The 18,428-nt window shown below is 37.8% G+C and overlaps 2 protein-coding genes across 2 annotated transcripts; both read right to left on the reverse strand.

The window, feature by feature from the left end:
- Window positions 1-12,314: 12,314 nt before the first annotated feature.
- LOC143891053 (uncharacterized) lies at window positions 12,315-13,687 on the reverse strand. The gene is made up of 2 exons (XM_077395706.1): window positions 13,155-13,687; window positions 12,315-12,666 (listed from the first exon to the last, which is right to left on the reverse strand). The coding sequence occupies exons 1-2, from the start codon at window positions 13,685-13,687 to the stop codon at window positions 12,315-12,317; spliced, it is 885 nt and encodes a 294-aa protein (XP_077251821.1).
- A 2,364-nt stretch (window positions 13,688-16,051) lies between these two features.
- Window positions 16,052-16,825, reverse strand: LOC143891054 (uncharacterized). The gene has a single exon (XM_077395707.1). It carries the CDS (start codon window positions 16,823-16,825, stop codon window positions 16,052-16,054), a length of 774 nt encoding a protein of 257 aa, XP_077251822.1.
- Between the last annotated feature and the right edge of the window lie 1,603 nt (window positions 16,826-18,428).

Raw genomic sequence — 18,428 nt, forward strand, 5'->3', positions numbered from 1 at the left:
CTAAGGGACTTTGAGTCATGGTCTTTGGGCTTTGTACATGTGTTTTCAAATTTTTTAATGCACTATGAAATATGGTTTTAAAGATGATTTGAAAACATCAAAACATGCAAACACTAAATGCCAAGAGGACTCCAATGCATTCTAAACTACATGAACCTTGAGTCATCTTGATCTTCAATCTTCTTGGGCGCTTGCATGAACCTTTCCTTGTCTTGAGATAGTCTTTGAACTTGTTCTTGCGCTTGTGGTTCCCTTGATTCTTTGATAGACCATCCGCCTTGAAGGTTGACCACAAAGACTTGACTTTCTCCAAGACTAGCCCGGTTTTTCTTGTTTCAAGTGTTGATATGAAGATAACCTGTCTAAAAAACAACACTAGAGAAGTCATTTGCAAACTACCATCAATTTGGGTTTGTTGATCATCAAAACAAGAGAGGGATGTACCCTTGAGCTTACATTCTCCTCCTTTTTGATGATGACAAACCTAAATTGATTATGGGGTTAGAGGCTTCCCCTTAGTAAAACAATTATGCAAATTGTGCCTCCCCCTCAATATATGCTTATCATAATTATGATGATTAAGATATTTATGCACTAATTGAAGCCTTAGAACAATGAGCACGAGATCAGCATAGGTAGTGCTATCATGGTGACTAGAGGAAACAAATGCGTGGAATACTAAGTGAGATTGAAAGGGTGAGCACACACGCATATACATAATCAATTTACAATTCTTCTCCGCCATTAGTCACATTAAAAAGAATGGAGAAAGATAAAACAGGTGAAAATCCCCCCCTTTTTTTTGTTAAAAACCTTTTCTCCCCCTGGTAACTAAATACATGCCTAAGTAAATATAGTAATAAGAAGCAAATAGATTTGTTCATGGTCTTGCTGATGCATGTAGCCAAATGATTAGATGTCTTAATTAAAAGGTGAGGGTACACTCTCCATTTTACGAGGCAAGAGGACTAAGAGTATCAATTGAGTAGCTTTTAAAGTTAAGTTGACATCATGACCATGCATTCAATATCAAACACACAACAAAATACATAGTATAGAGATAGACATTCAATAGCTCAATCGAAATTCTTTTACTTGATGAAGTGACCACATATTCAAACCACTCCTAAGATCACAAAATCTCTCTTCACTTAGGGGTTTAGTGAATATGTCAGCAAGTTGTTCATCAGTGTTAATATACTCAATAGAAATATCACCTTTTTGTGAATGATCTCTAAGAAAATTATGCTTAATTTCAATATGTTTTGTCCTAAAGTGTTGAATGGGGTTTTTGGTTAGATTGATTGCACTTGTTTTGTCACATTGAATTGGAATACACTCAAATTTAAGACCATAATCTTCTAAGGTGTTCTTCATCTAAAGGATTTGTGCACAACATGCTCCTGCAGCAATATATTCAGCCTCGCTAGTGGATAGGGTGACTGGATTTTACTTTTTACTAAATCATGATACAAGAGATCTACCTAGAAACTGACAAGTGCAGCTTGTACTTTTTCTATCTACTCTACATCTACATCCGGCAAAGTCAGCATCTGAATACCCTATTAGGTTGAATTCTTTAAAATTTTCAGACCACAAACCTAGACTAGGAGTCCCTTTGAGATACTTGAATATTCTTTTGACAGCTCGCACATGGGATTCCTTAGGGTCTGACTGAAATCTAGCACATAAGCAAACACTAAACATAATGTCCGGTTGGCTAGCAGTCAAATATAGTAGACTCCCTATTATACTCCTATACTTCTTTTGATCAATAGATGGGCCAAGATCATCTTTGTTTAATTTGATGGATGTACTCATAGGAGTAGGCTTTGTTGGAGAGCTATCCATCCCAAACTTTTTAAGCAATTCTCTTGTATATTTTTCTTGATTAATGAATATGCCATTTTTCAATTAATGAATTTGTAGACCTATGAAATATTTGAGTTCTCCCATCTTGCTTATTTCAAATTCATTTTGTATGCATTGAGCAAACTCATTACACATACTATCATTTGTTGAACCAAAAATGGTATCATCAACATAGATTTACATAATGAGTATGTCATCTCCTTGCTTCTTGATGAAAAGGGTTTTATCAACCTTACACATTACAAAGCCCTTGTTTTATAAGAAGGAACTAAACCTATCATACGAAGCTTTAGGAGCTTGCTTTAATCCATATAGGGCTTTGTCCAACTTATAGACATGGTTAGAGAATTTGAAATCTTCAAATCCGGGAGGTTGTTCAACATAAACTTCCTCCATTATGAGCCCATTTAAGAATGCACTCTTGACATCTATTTGATATAGCTTGAATCCTCTATGACAAGCAAATGCAAGAAGCATCCTAATAGCCTCTAATAAGACAACAGGTGTAAAGGTTTCATCATAGTCGATTCCTTCTTCTTGATTGTAACCTTGGGTTACCAATCGAGCTTTATTACTTTGAATCTCCCATTTTTCATCTAGCTTATTTCTATAGACCCACCTAGTACCAATCACTGGGTGGTCTCTAGGTCTAGGAACTGATTTCCAAACTTTATTTTTTTCGAATTGGTTTAGTTCCTCTTGCATGGCAATAATCCAAAACTCATCTTTTTCAACCTCATCTATACTTTTAGGCTCTATGTGTGACAAAAGGCAGCAAACTCACATATATTTCTATAGTGTGACCTAATTTTTACTCATTGAGAGGTATCACCGATGATTTAGGTACTTGGGTGACCGGATAGAATCCTTTTTCCTTTTTCTTGATCATCAACATCTTTAGGAGGACTCTCTAACTCTAGTGTCTCTAAGGTCTCACTAATGTTATCAACGTGCACATAATTTTGGTTTGTGTTTCGAGGGTTCACTTCATAATTATCATCATCATGTGAGTTTTTGATATCTTCACTAAGTTCATCAAACTTCACATGAATTATTTCTTTAATACAAAGTGTTCTTCTATTGAATACCTTATATGATTTACTTCTAGTAGAGTATCCAAGGAAAATACCTTCATCGGATTTAGCATCAAATTTATAAAAGTTATCTTTTATATTCAAGACATAACACTTACACCCAAATACCTTAAAATATCTAATATTTGGCTTTCTATCATTCCAAAGCTCATAAGGTGTCTTATGTGTATGGGGTCTAATCATGACTATTAATTACATAGTAAACCGTATTAACGGCTTCCGCTCAAAAGATTCTAGGCATATTCTTGTCATGAAGCATAGACTGAGTCATTTCTTGAAGAACCCTATTCTTTCTTTCAACCACACTATTTTGTTGTGGGGTTCTAGGTGTTGAGAAGTTCTGATCAATTCCATGTTCTTTACAATATGTACTGAAATGTATGTTTTCAAATTCGGTTCCATAATCACTTCTAATTTTTGAAATCTTACTTCCCTTTTAAACTTGCAATCTATTGCATAAAGTACAAAATTTTTCAAAAGTTTCATCTTTGGATGCAAGAAAAGAAACCCAAGTAAATCTAGAAAATCATCAACAATCACAAACACATATCTTCTACCATTTAGACTACATGTTTTCATAGGTCCAAACAAATTCATATGCAATAATTGTAATGTCTAGAAGTAGATATGATATGCTTGGGTTTGAAAGAATCTTTATGTTGTTTACCAAGTTGACAACCTCTACATACAAGATTATTTTCATATTTCAACTTGGGTAAACCTTTTACAATCTCCTTTGAAGCGAGTCTAGACATGAGGTCCATAATAGCATGGCCTAGCCTTTTGTGCCAAGTCCATGAATTATCTTCCAAGGAGGAAAGACATTTCACTTCTTGGTCATCAAACTCTTCTAGGACCAATTAATATAGATTTCCATCTCTAGCCACTACAACTTTTACTTTACTTTCATTTTCTTTCTTAACTATGCATTTGTTGTTTTTAAATAAAACTTCACAATCCACATCACATAGTTGGCTAATACTTAATATATTTAAATGTAGACCTTCAACAAGAAAAATATTTTTAATACTAAGGCCTGTAAATTTAATAGTACCTTCCCCGACGATCTTCCCTTTGCCATTGTGTCCAAATGTGACATGTCCTTTATCCCTCATGATAATGCTTGAGAATTTGGTGAGGTCTCCCGCCATGTGCCTTGAGCATCCGCTATCCAAGTACCATTTGTCCGTTGTGGATCTTGAACTCAAGCACCCTTACAAAATAAGATTTTATGTCTTGATTTTAGGTACCCAAGCAATGTTGGGTCCTTCAATGTTAGTATCACAAGACATATCCTTACCCAAACAAGATGAGATAATTTTCGCGATCTACATACATAATTATAATGTCTAAGTTTTCCACAATAATAATATGTAGGAGAATAAATGTTAAAATTCTTGTAAGGGGTTTTGGACTTAACAAACTTGTTTTTGAAGACAACCTTCTTTTGGGAATCTTGGTAACCAAGACCTTATTTCCCAATAGAAATCTTACTCTCTAAAAATTCATCAAGCTTTCTCTTTCCACATGCATGTTTAAGAACAAGTTTATCATTTTCACTAGTTAGTCTCTTGTTCACAATGCATAATTTTTCAATGTCAATATACAATTTTTTATTTTCCTCCTTTAGGTGATCAAATTTGCAACTTAGATGTCTATGTTTTCCTTTTGGTAGTGCTTCCTTAACTTCTTGACATGTGTCTATTAGTTCATTCATGGTAGGTTTTTCATTTTCATTATCACTTTCACTACCACTACTACTATTACCATCACTATTTTGAATAAAAGAGTCTAAGATTTGACTTACATTGAGCTTTGAGGGATCGCTTGCCATGTAGCATACAAAATTTGACTTCTCATTTCTACTTGAGTTGCTCTTCGATGAGTCACTCAAGCCATCCCAATTGGCACTAAAAGTATTCTTCTTCTTGTCCTCTTTTTCTCTTCTTCGATCCTTGTCCTTCTTTAGTAGAGGGCATTTAGGACGAATGTGTCCCTCCTTGCCACACTCATAGCACCGGACCGGATCATCATCATTGTCTCTTCTTCTTCTATCTTTGTCCCTCTTTGAGGATTTGGTTCTTCTAGCACTTCGGTTCTTTCGATTGAATCTCCCAAATTGACTTATCCTTTTGGTGAGGAGGGCCATTTCCGATGTTAGATTTTCAATGCTTAACTCACAGTCACTGTCCTCTTCACTATCCACCTTAGCTTTGAAAGCCACATCCTTCTTCTTTGTTTCTTCCTTCTTGCTTTTCCTTTTGCTTTCCCTCTTCTTCATCTTTATCTCATGGGTGATGAGATTTTTCTTGAGGTCATCAAGTTGAAGGGTATCCAAGTCCTTTGATTGTTCAACTGCCGTGATCATTGGATCCCAAGAGTCTAGGAAGCATCTAAGGAGTCTTTGAACCAACTCATAATTTGTATAGGTTTTTCCGAAGGCATTAAACTCATTAACAATGTTAGTAAACCTTGTGAACATGTCGGAGATAGATTCTCCTTCATGCATCTCAAATGCCTCAAAATCACTAATTAACATATTTACTTTTGATTTTTTGACTTGATTTGTCCCTTCATGGATTGTCTCAAGGGTGGTCCAAGTTTCCTTTGCCGTCTTACAATTTGAGCCCTATTGAATTCCTCGGGAGATAGTGCACAAAAGAGTTGTGTCATTCCCTTAGCATCCAATGTGGCCTTCCTCTTATCCGCGGCACTCCAAGTCTTCCTTTTCATGGTAGGTTCTACATACCCTTCTTCAATTAGCTCCCACATTTCAAAGACTTTGGGTTTTAAATAAAAAGCCATTCTTATTTTCCAATATCCATAGTTTAAACCATTGAAATATAGAGGTCTATTTGAAGCTTGACCTTCGACATAGCCAAGGGGCTACCGGAAAGGGATTGGATGAGGAGGGGCTATATGTTACCATGGATCTTTCTCTTGTAGTTTTTTGGATCAAAAATCTATATAAGAGCCTTTAGCTCTGATACCAAATGAAATCCCAAGGGCAACAACCAAGAGGGGGGTGAATTGGGTGTTTTAAAAATCTTCTACTTAAAATGCTAGGGCAAATGAGATTTACCTAATTAGTTCTAACCCTTGTTCAAATAGAAAAAGGAAAGAGATTACCAATCACATCATAAGAAAAGAGAGAGAGGGAGCAAGAAGACTACACAGCAATTTATAGTGGTTCGGTCACAACTTGACTTACTCCACTACCCAAGTACTTGGTCTTTCCTTGGGATTTTCTCCACTACGGTGAGACTCTTCAACGCCGCCTCACAAAGCGTTACAAACAATCACAACCTCCACAAGGGGACACACCCTTGTAAACAATCCGCCTCCGAGGACGTTCTTTTTTGTCGCACCACCGTCTTAAAGAAAGAAACTCCTCTGTGCAACTTCAAAAGAAAGAAGAAAAAGAAATAAAAGCTCTCAAGCCTCCTTAAGGCATATACAACTCTCAAGCTCACAATATTCTCCCAATGATTGAAACTAAATGCTTAGGGAGATCCTCTTGACAAGAAATGAATGCAAGTTTAAATGCACAAGAGGAAGAAGAAGATTTCTTTTGATTTTCAAAGATTAAAGCTCTAGGGTTTCAAAGATAATATCTCAAAAGAATAATTTGAAGGTTTTTAATGGTCGTTAAATAGCCCTAGATCATTTGGAACCGTTCAGGGGTAAAACTGTAATAAACTGGGTAGGTATACCTACCCTGCGCAAGCCCTAATGGCTCTTTTGCCAGACCGGGGTGGTCGATCGAGCTACGGCGGTCACCCGCCCTTATCGGGCGCTCATTTTTATTTTTGAAATTCAAACCGCCGCGGTCGACTGAGGTGACCGCGGTCGCCCGTCGAGGGTTACTTGTTTGAAAACAATTTGGCTCAAAAAATGAGTCGCGGTCGATCGACCAATCGCGGTCGCCCGCCAAGACCTTCCTGGATGATTTCTCAATTTTGAGAAATCATTCTGCGGTGTCTCGGATTGACCCGGTCGAGCGGCCCGCTTAATTTCGGAGGTTGCTGGATTTCCAGGCAACCTTCCGCGGTTGCCCGGCCTAGCCCGGTCGACCGGCCCTGTGTTAAAAACTTGATTTTAAAAATTTGTTCTAAGGGACTTTGGGCCATGGTCTTTGGGCTTTGTACATGTGTTTTCAAATCTTTTAATGCACTATGCAAAATGGTTTTAAAGATGATTTGAAAACATCAAAAAATGTAAACACTAAATGCCAAAAGGACTCCAATGCATCCTAAACTACATGAACCTTGGGTCTTCTTGATCTTCAATCTTCTTAGGCGCTTGCATGGACCTTTCCTTGTCTTGTGATAGTCTTTGAACTTCTTGCGCTTGTGGTTCCCTTGATTCTTTGATAGACCATCTGGCTTGAAGGTTGACCACAAAGACCTACCTTTCTCCAAGACTAGCCCGGTTCTTCTTGCTTCAAGTGTAGATATGAACATAACCTATCTAAAACACAACACTAGAGAAGCCATTAGCAAACTACTATCAATTTGGGTTTGTTGAGCATCAAAACAAGAGATGGATGTACCCTTGGGCTTACAGGTACTCTCTTTAATTACCGTTACATCTGACTTGAAGTGTTAAACTTATATTTGTGCATGGAATGCTTGATATTGGCATGATTTGGCACCCACACATGAATAAATTTATATTTTACACGATTATTTGGAAACTTCATTTTATGAAAACATGTTGTAAAGCTATTGTGCATCACTTAAGTTTTCATGGATTTAGAACTAAGGAGTCCCAAATGGTTTGAATCATTATACAAATTCACTTTCATGATACTAGAAACATTGAATTATTTTATCTACAGTCTTGGTTCGGAATGGGTCCTGCCAATAAGGTCGATCTCTGGTGGGGATCTAGTACCCAACCTGGAAGTGGGTTGTACACTGGTCATGATCACGTAGACCGATCGAGATTATCTGCCTGTAAGGTTGACCTTGGGTCGCCAGCAGGGAGTCCTATGGCTATTGATATTACTATATTACGCGGTTTAAAAGTAGCGAGTCCTACGAACGAGTGTTCGCCTTGAGGTACGCTACATGCTAATAAGGTTGGAAATTGGCTACAGAGAAGACTGATATGTACTCTTTTGTCATTGATTTCAATGAGGAAATTGAAAAACCGAGTGGTTGGAAATATTTATTTTTTGTAAAGCATATACTTTACTCTTGTAATGTATGTTTGAGACGATTTCCATCCTTTTACAAATTACTTCATAGACTGCATTTTATGGCATGATATTTCTTGATCTGCACTTGCATGTATGCATTTTTCTATTAATTGACATGGATTGGGTAAACCGGCTGGGTTGTGAGCTCATTATGTGGTTAATCATTTTAGAGCCTGTGAAGCAATAGCAGACTTACAGAGGAGTTGAAGCGCTCGGATCAGAGCCCGATAGTTTTTATGCTTTCTTTCATTATTCTAGTTGAGTGATTTTTTTACTTGGTTAAGGTGATTGTCGTTCAACATGTATTGCTAGATTTTGATTTATGAACATATATATTTCATTTGAGTTACGATACAAAGCTCAAACCTTTTGTACCTAAGGGTGCCAGCTCAAGTCGGACAAGTCTGGGTGTCCAAAACCCCACAGAACACTACCCTACTTGATAAATTATCTTTGTCAGGTAGGGTAGAGTTTTTTATTGGAAAATCCAAGATTCATAAACTCGAGAACTCGACCCGAAGATAGTCATTAAGTGCATAAATTTAAAAAGTAAACTATATTTTTTCACATCACAAACACTATCACCTCAATGAAAATAATTATACTAATACACTGAAAAATAATTTATCATGTTCTTCAAAAGATATTTAAGAAATTCAGAATACATCTATAACACCAACTATTACATCTTAAATATTTCGAGTAATTGGTTGCTTCACCATTTCAATCTTTTCGATTTATGCTGCAAAAAATCATGTTGAATCGGTAAAAAATCCTATCGAATTGTAAAAAAAATGGATTAAATCGATCAAATTTTATTTTTTATGGATTTACCTCTATTTTTTTCAATTCAACCCGACATTTTGATTTAAGTTGATTTTTATCTAGTCAACTCAATTTTTCCAAGATTTTATAATAATCTCACTCGATTGTTTGATGATTTTATGATTTTAGTCAATTTTAACCATTTGTGTAGATGTTTGCTTCCTATTCTTCTTGTTCTTATTCTTCTTCTTTCTCTTCTTTTATGGTGGAAGGCGATAGAGATCTTCAAACAACATAGTCAGTAGAGGGCGAGTTGCAGAGGAGAAGAAACATAGTTACAAACCTAAAATGAAATGAAAAATAAAAACAAATAAAAAAGACAAAATTATCTTTTGGCTCGTACTACACTCGTTTTTGGTAAAGCCCGATTCGCATCATTATGCTCCATCAAAGGAATGGGGGAAGCTAAAATCCAAAATATTGGAAGGAAAAAATACTTCGAAGATGAATTTATTCCCCATAATTGGAACAAATTATTCTTTATAACTGGTTTCAATGCCAAATAATTCTACATTTTTACAGAAATGTCCAAACTTCAATAACTATTTCAATTATTTTTTCCATGTAAATAAAAGGAAAATTTACATACGAATTGTTTTATATTTCTGAAATATCAGTGGGCTAGTAATGTATATTGTTTGCAATAAAGGCTAGCATACCATGAAAAAAAAGCCAACATGCCCTCTTCTTTTTCTCTTTTTCTGTTTTTTCATCTCCACGACCACCGCTGCAACTCGGAAGAGTAGATAGAATAAGAGAGACAAGAAGAAGAGGAAGAAGAAGATGAGGATGAAGAAAAGAGCAGGAAGAAGAAGGAAAAAGAATATTGACGCTGGAAAAAATATAAGTTGCTGGAAAAATGGAAAAGAAGAAGAAAGAAAAAAGAAGAATTAATACTGGAAAAAATAGAAGATGCGTTGGAAAAAATGAAAAAAAGAGGAAGAAGAAGGGAAAGTCGGGGTTGACTAGAAAAGGTTGGGGTCAAGTTACAAACTTTTTACAACACAACCTGAACCTTTCCTACTTGGTCCCAATTGTTCCTAGTCGACCTGAACTTTTGACGACACAACCTGAATTTTTCCTATTTGACCCCAGCTTTTCCTACTTAACCCTAACTTTTTCTAAACGACCAAAACTTTTCTTGACACGATCTGAACTTTTCCTAGTGACCATGAACTTTTCCCAACACGACCGCAACTTCCCCTTCTTCTCCCCCCCCCCCCCCCGTTTTTTTTTTTATTTCCAAAGTTTTCTATTTTTTTGTGTCGATTCTTCTTTTTTCCTTCTTCCTCTTCTTTTTCATTATTTGGCGTCTTCCATTTTTCTGGCGTCAAATCTTCATTTTCCTTCTTCTTCGTCCTCTTGTCTTCTTTCTTTTTTTTTTTTTGCTTCCTCTTTGTCCTCTTCTTTTTCTTCTTCTTCCACTTCCTTTTCCGAGTTGGAGCGATATTCGTTGGTGGTGGTGGAGATGAAAACATAGGAAAATTAATTTAAGGAGCAACAAAAAGAGGTTACTTTGGCCTTTTCATCGTAGGCGCCAGAGGAATGTGAAATTGGATAAAATGCCATTTACGTGTCATGTAAAAAATATAAGACAATTTCTTCATAATTATCCCAAATAAAATTCCTTCGTTCACAAAAATCAGTGTTTAAAAACATCGATGTGAGGCGGAATGCAGCCAAGAAAAATCCTTATCGGCTCGGCGCGGATGTGGCCAAGAACGCAGTTAATGCAGTTGATGCGGTCATAAATCAGGAGAGTCGAAGGAATTTATTGACTTTGTAGGGCAAAATACGGAATGCGGACATGGTGAAACGCGGAACGCGACCAAGGTAAAAAGGAGTGGACTAGGGCGAGTTCCTTGTCGAGTCATGGAGTTTTTCAACAGTGAGAAAAATACTCGTGTGACTTCATTTCAGCTCTCTAATTGACGAAGCGTAACAAGTTGGAGCGATATTCGTTGGTGGATGTGGAGATGAAAACATAGGAAAATAAATTGGGAATTGCTAGCGTCCATCGCAAAAGTGTTTCCGCGGCTGGTCTGTTGCACGTGGCCGCTTGTCTCCATTCACGAGGTGGCTGGTCTGACATGTAACAGACCAGCCGCGAAAAACCTTTTGCGATTGTCCGTAGCAAATCCCAAATAAATTTAAAGAAGAACAAAAAGTGGTTATTTTGATCTTTTTAAGCATGAAATTGAATAAAACGTGATTCACGTGTCATATAAGACAATTTCTCATAATTAACGTAATTAATATTCTTGGGAAATGATATTTACGCCCCTTTCATCACCAGGGACACCCATTTGCCAGTGTACTTTGCAATCAAAGACACTGGATTTTTTTGACATAAAGTACATCATCTCCCTTTTTGCCATTGATACACTGACGTTGGGTGTCCCTGGTGATCAAAAGGGCGTAAATATCACTTCCCATATTCTTCGTTCACAAACTGTCAAAAATACTCGTGTAACTTCATTTCAGCTCTCTAATTGACGAAGTGTAACAACCCACGTGTAGGCCGTTGTCTCTTGTAGGGCGTTGTCGTCCACCGCATATACGATTTTTATAATAGGAAAAAACAAAAGGAAAAAGCTGCCCTCATTGGAAGACAAAACCTCATATTAAAAAGTGCTCATTATTGGATTTTATCTATAGCCAATTAAATTGGGGTTTCGTCTACACGAGATGTTTTCGGAATCCTTCAAACATGCATGATGTTTGATGAAATATCAAAGATAAAAAGCCATCGCCAAGATTTAGCCCACCCAGATACAAATCAAAGATAAAAAGCCATCGCCAAGATTTAGCCCACCCACATACAAATCGACCCCTGCTTCTGAACTGTTCACCATGCAAATCCACATTCTATCTAGTACTTAATTCTCTCTTTGTAATCATTGACAAAAACCCAGTTCAGAAACATAACACAAATAATATAACTCCTCCCTACCAACCCAGAAAAACTGATCAAAATGAATAAAATCTCAAAGAGAGAGAGAGAGAGAGAGAGAGAGAGAGAGAGAGATTATGAACCGTCCAAGAACCCTAGATTTTGTAAGTGGCCTTTGATTTCTCGAGAGGCCAGAGGTGTGTATGTGTGTGTGCATATTAAATTTAAAGCAGGGGTGAATTGGCATGTACAAAAGTACACTAAAAAGGTCGTGGAATGTGTAATGTAGGGAGTGGAATATGAAATCTCAGACCCCCGATATATACACATGCCAGCAAATCCCTTCTATTAAGTTTAATATATACACATACGCTAGCAAATACCCTCTTTTAAATTTAATCTTATCCAAGTTTAAATTAAAGTATCCTCACTCATCATCTGGGACGCGGGGAAAGGAAACGGCAGAGACAGTCTGGAACCCCACCGACCGGCACCGGACTTCGCATTCAGGCGAAAAAATGGCCGTCATTGGGCCCACACTTCTCTTGTAAGGACCGAACCACTTAGCCTGCATATACCTATTCTTCCTCCATGGTGGAAGGTGAAGCTTTCGACTGTGGAGAGATCTCTTCGCCTCCTGGGAGAGGACGCCCACGATCTTCCTCAGATCTTCCGATCTCCCAACATAAATCTCCGGCAAAAACCCTAAAACCCTCTCGTATTCCTCACTTGCCCTCGCGATCTCGAACTCCCCCGCTAAATCCACCTCCACCAAATACCTGTTCAAGTATAAGAGATTAAATAACATCAAGTCTAACAACTTAAACTTTTGGAGTAATTGGGAGTTTGACATCGCTATTACCTCATGGCAAGTCCTAGATTCAAAACCTAATAACTCTATGATATTTAAAATTCGAAACCTAATAACTCCCGTCAAGTTAGATGATTATTTAACTTATAGGTATTGAACAGTTCGATTTTGATTTCTTAGGTTTATAGTTCCTCTATTCGGAGTTATGGATCTTCCTCCCTCTTGTATTTCGAGTTAGGGATGGGGTATTGTGCTCATGATTGTATCATTTTGCTCTTTATCAAATAAACGGGTCAGGGTCTCCGCCAAAACCAAGTTTACCCATAAAAAAACCCAAAAATGGGAGCCATATGTGACATGTGTATGGCCAACTGAAGAAAGAGGGCCACACGTGAGGGGGAGTGTTGAAGTATAAATGATTAAGGAAAACACTCTTAGAGCTTTTGGTTGTTTTACCTCCCTTTCTCTTCAACCACCACATCGATGAACTCATAGTTCCCGCCAGTAAGTCCTCCGTGGCTCTCCCACTTCGTCTCACAAATCCCGGCATTGTACCCACAATCCCTCAGATACGTCATTACCGCTTGCCGGAAAACCGCTTTATTCAATCTCAAATCTGAAAACACCTCCACTGCTTGCGAAACTCCCGACTGCAGCATGATACGAAATCGATCGTTAGGGTTAGGGTGTAATAGTTCTTGTAACATTTCCCTCGTCTGATCTAGAACCGTATCATCGCCTGCGTTGGAATCTTGGCGGTCGTTCTCCAGTCCATTTCCGGAGTCGTCTTCGAGAAAACCTTGAATGAGGTCGGAGAAGCCGGCGGAAGAATCTCCGGCGGTTTTCTGGCAATCCTCTCCGTCGCCGGCTCCATAGAGGGAGGCCTTCACCTTGTCGTCTAGTGGGTGGGTGACTCTCTTTGCCCTCCCTAAAACTGCCATCATTTTCTTTGCTTCCTTGCTCTCCAACAAATCTCTAATTATACACATATATAACGTGATTAGAGTTGTTGATCTGGGGCCCATTTTGATCTCTCCAGGATTGGATGAATCTTAGCAGTTGATAGTAGGAACACATGTTTTTTTATTATTTTAATAAACAACAATGATTAGATTAAGGGAAATTATTGCAACTAGATAACCTTTTTTTTCTTTCTTTTTCTGGGTTTTAGGGAATTTTAGCTAAGAATATTCCTAAAAAAGTTTCTGATTGGACTTTGGATTGGGGTTTAGCTTTTTGAGAAAAATAATTCTGAATTTTTTATGTTATCATTTTCTTATCTGGGCCCAATTATAATTGCTTTTGATGAATCTGAGTCATTGATTCACAGGATTACATACTTATTGAGGGAAATGATATTATAAGCTCCGTTTTCATTCCCGGGCCACCCTCATACAGTGTAATGAGAGAAGTTATAAATACAGTAAAAGCATGATTGGCCAATTGGTTAACCTTGTTTTTTAGTTCTTTTTCTGTGTTTTATGGAATTTTACACTGAATATTCCCCGTAAAGTTTTTTATTGGACTTTCGATAGGGATGGCTTATCTGTTCTAAGGGAAAACAAATCTCAAATCTCATTCTTTTTTATGATAGGGGAGCGAGCGCATATACCCAATTAAAGTATCCCACTACCCACTCCCACGTGGCAGCATATCCTGTTGCATCCACTTTTATTCTCCCTATCTCTGTTTTAGCTTTCCTAATCGTGCAAAGCGATTTTGCCTGGGGGTTAAAACCCTTCCAACCCAAAAAAGAGGTTTTAATTGGAAATCCACCTATACGACCAACCCAAAAGAGGGGCCCACATGTGCCACTGTACCACCAATTTAAAAAAGAGGGGCCACACCTGAGGGTGTTGTTAAGCATGGGGGAATGTTAATTATAAATAATTAAATAACACCGACTCTAACATCTTTAGCTTTTGGAGTAATTGGTTGTTTTACAGAGTCAACCTGACTTTTCAATTTAAGGGGCAAAAAATTGGATTGAATGGGTAAAAAATCGTATTGAATGTTCTAAAAAAAAGGATTAAATCGATCAAATTTGAGTTTTTTATGGATTCAACTCGATTCTTATCAATTCAACCCGACTTTTTATTCAAGGAGGTTTTTATCGAGTCAACCTAATTTTGCGAAGATTTTATGAAGACCTGACTCGTTTGTTGGAAAATTTTCTAATTTTTAGTTGATTTTACTATTTGTCTAGATGTTTGTTTCATGTTCTTCTTTCTCTTCTTTTATGGCGGAGAGCGATGGGTTCTTCAAACCACATGCCCAGAAGAGCATGAGTCATAGAGGAGAAGAAAAAGAAATAAAAAAAGACAAAATTATCTTTTGGCAAAAAACCCAAATACCCTCTTCCCTTTTTTCTATGTTTTCATCTCCACCACGACCGACCACCACTGAAACTCAGAAGAGGAGGGAGAAGAAGATGAGGATTAAGAAAAGAGGAGGAAGAAGGAAAAAGAAGATTCGACGTTGGAAAAAATAGAAGTTGCTAAAAAAATGGAAGAGAAGAGGATGAAGAAGGAAAAAATATGAATCAATGCTGGAAAAAATGGAAAACACCTTGGAAAAAATGAAAAAAAATAGACGAAGAAGAAGGATAAATTGGAGTTGACAAGAAAATATTCGGGTCGAGTCACCAACTTTTTCCAGCATGACCCGAACTTTTCCTCCTTGACCCCACCTGCTCTTGGTCGACCTGAACTTTCCACGATACGACCCGAACTTTTCCTATTTGACTCCAGCTTTTCCTACATGACCCGAATGTTTCTTAGTGAACTCGAACTTCTGACATGTCCCCAACTTTCCCTTCTTCTTCATCTTCTTTTTTTTCCTCATTATTTCCGGCGTTTTATATATTTTTTTGGTTGATTATCTATAGCCAATTAAATTGGGTTTTTGTGTACACGAGGGATATTTTTTAAATCCTTCAAACATGGATCATTCACAAAAACCCACTTCAGAAAAACAATACAAATAATATAACTCCTCCCCACCCAACCATAAAAACTGAAAATGAAAAAAATCTGAGAGATTATGAACGTTCAAAGAACCCTAGATTTTCTAAGTGGACTTTGATTTCTCCAGAGGCCAGAGAGAGAGAGAGAGAGAGAGAGAGAGAGAGAGAGAGAGAGAGAGAGAGAGAGAGATGATATGCAGGGGTGAACTGGCATGTACAAAACTACACTATAAAGGTGGTGGAATGCCATGATGTAGGGAGTGGAAATATCAAATCTCACCCCCCTGATATATACACATACGCTAGCAAATCCGTTTTATTAAATTTAATATATACACATACGCTTGGAAATCCCCTCTATTAAATTTAATTTAATCCAAGTTTAAATTTAACCATCCTCACTGATCATGGCAAAGGAAACGGCAGTGACGGCATGGAACCCAACCGACCGGTACCGGACTTCGCATTCCGGTGAAAAAATGGCCATCATTTGGCCGAGGGTAGTCCTCTTGTACGGACCAAACCACTTAGCCTGCATATACCTATTCCTCTTCCACGGCGGAATATGAAGCTTTCTACTATGCAGAGATCTCTTCACCTCCTGGGAGAGGAGGGCCACGATCTTCCTCAGATCATCCGGTTTACCCACGTAAATCTCTGGCAAAAACTCTAAAATCCTCTCGTATTTCTCACTCGCCCTTGCGATCTCAAACTCCCCCGCTAAATCCACCTCAACTAAATACCTTCCTTTCTCCTCACCCACAACGTTGATGAAATCGTATTTCCCGCCCATAAGTCCGCCACCAGAACTCTCCCATTTGGTCTTACAAGTCCCAGCATTGTACCCACAGTCCCTCAGATACGTCATTACCGCCCGCCAGAAAACCGGTTTATTCAATCTCAAATCTGAAAACACCTCCACCGCTTGTGAAACTTCCGACATCAGCATGATACGAAACTGATCGTTAGGGTTAGGGTTTAATAGTTCTTGTAGAATTTCCATAGTCTGTTCTAGATCGGTAACATCACCGCTGTCGGAATGTTTGAGGCGGTTTTCCGGTAATCCGGTTCCAGCATCGTCTTCCGGAAAACTGAGAATGAGGTGGGAGAGAAAGGTGGAATCTCCGGCCTTTTTCCTGCAATCCACTCCGGGCGCCGGCATTGTAGATGGAGCCCTTCACTTTGTCGTCTAGTGGGTCGGTGTCTCTCTTTGCCCTCCCAAAAACAACTCCCATCATTTTCTTTGCTTCCTTGCTCTCCAACAAGACACTTATTATATATATAACGTGATTGGATCTGTACGTTGATCTGGGGCCCATTTGGATCTTAATTTCCAGGATTGGATGAATCTTAGCGTTGATGTGCTGATTTATTATTTTACCAAACAACTATGATTAGATTAAGGAAAATTATTTCAAGTGGTTAAGTTCTTCATTCCTTTTCTAATTTATATGGAATTTTAGCTACGAATATTCCTAAAAAAAAGTCTCTGATTGGACTTTGGATTGGGGTTTAGCTTTATGAGAAAAACAAAATCTGAATTTTTTTATTGGGAAATGATTTCAGCACTCCGATGTTTTGATAAACATGCGCTCGACATGTTTGTCGCATAGTATTTAAGGGCTTTAAGAGCTTTTTGGAACCATAATATTCCTCTCACAGCACTTTAAATACTACAGGACAAAAACTGGACCGCATGTTTATCAAAACATTAGAGCGCGGAAATCATTTCCCTTTTTTACGTTATCGAGCATTTTCTTTTCTGAGGCATTGGTTCACAGGATTAAATATTTATTGAGGGAAATGATATATCAGCTCCCTCTTCATTCCCGGGCCACAACCACCCTCATATAGTCTCAAAAGAGAAGTTATAAATACAGTACACGCATGATTGGCAAATTGGTTAACCTTGTTTTTTCGTTCTTTTTCAGGGTTTTATGGAATTTTATTCTGAATATTCCCCATAAAGTCTTTTATTGGACTTTGAATAGGGATGGTTTATCTTTTTTAAGGAAATAAAATCTCAAATCTTATTCTTTTTTATGTAATCATTTTCTTCTGAGTTGAGTCAAATTACCATAAAAACCTGATAGGGGAGCGAGCGCATATACCCAAAGTATCCCACTACCCTGATGCAAGACTCTCCTAGGCTTCTTGGACTAAGGATCGGGAGAGTGACAGACACACACTCAAATGCGCAAGAATTCGGATTCAAGAAAAACAGATTTGCGCAAGTTCGATAAAATGAGCATATCTCCCTCGATATAGGTCGGAATGACTTGATTCAAAAGCCAAAATTTTAAGGACTCAAAGATCTACAACTTTGCTGACAAACATTTGCTCAGAAAAATACTGGAAAGGGCTTGAAATGGGGATGGAAGTGGATGAATGCGAATGGACAGGTTTCTGAAAATAGAGCGGGGCAAAATAGAGAAAGATAACTTCAATGACTACTCTTCTAGGTTGCCAAGGAAGATAGGTAACATCAATTCTTCTAGATTGATGGTTGCAACTCTTCAAGGATGCAAACAATAGGGGAAAGCTCCTACTCTTCAAGGAAGGAGTGAAACTCTTCTAGGTTTCAAGGAAGAACTCTTCAAGGTTCAAGGGAAAATGCACTAAGCAAATTTTCATTCAAATATTCAACTAACTCCATTACATATGTTTGATACTCTTTAAATAGATAAATACATGAGAAAATTCGTTCAAACTAGTCTACTAACTAGTTTAGGGACTCACATACATCATTAATAGTTTTAGGAACT

The sequence above is a fragment of the Tasmannia lanceolata genome, unplaced genomic scaffold (genome assembly GCF_043159265.1).
Source record: "Tasmannia lanceolata isolate RefF3 unplaced genomic scaffold, GAP_Taslan_0.1 ptg000013l, whole genome shotgun sequence".
NCBI lineage: Eukaryota > Viridiplantae > Streptophyta > Magnoliopsida > Canellales > Winteraceae > Tasmannia > Tasmannia lanceolata.

Coding starts and splice junctions, on each gene's coding strand:
- LOC143891053 (XM_077395706.1), bottom strand. CDS start 13,687: ATGTGTATAATTAGAGATTTGTTGGAGAGCAAGGAAGCAAAGAAAATG. Junction 12,667..13,154: donor GTGGTTGAAGAGAAAGGGAG/GTAAAACAACCA, acceptor ATACTTGAACAG/GTATTTGGTGGAGGTGGATT.
- LOC143891054 (XM_077395707.1), bottom strand. CDS start 16,825: ATGCCGGCGCCCGGAGTGGATTGCAGGAAAAAGGCCGGAGATTCCACC.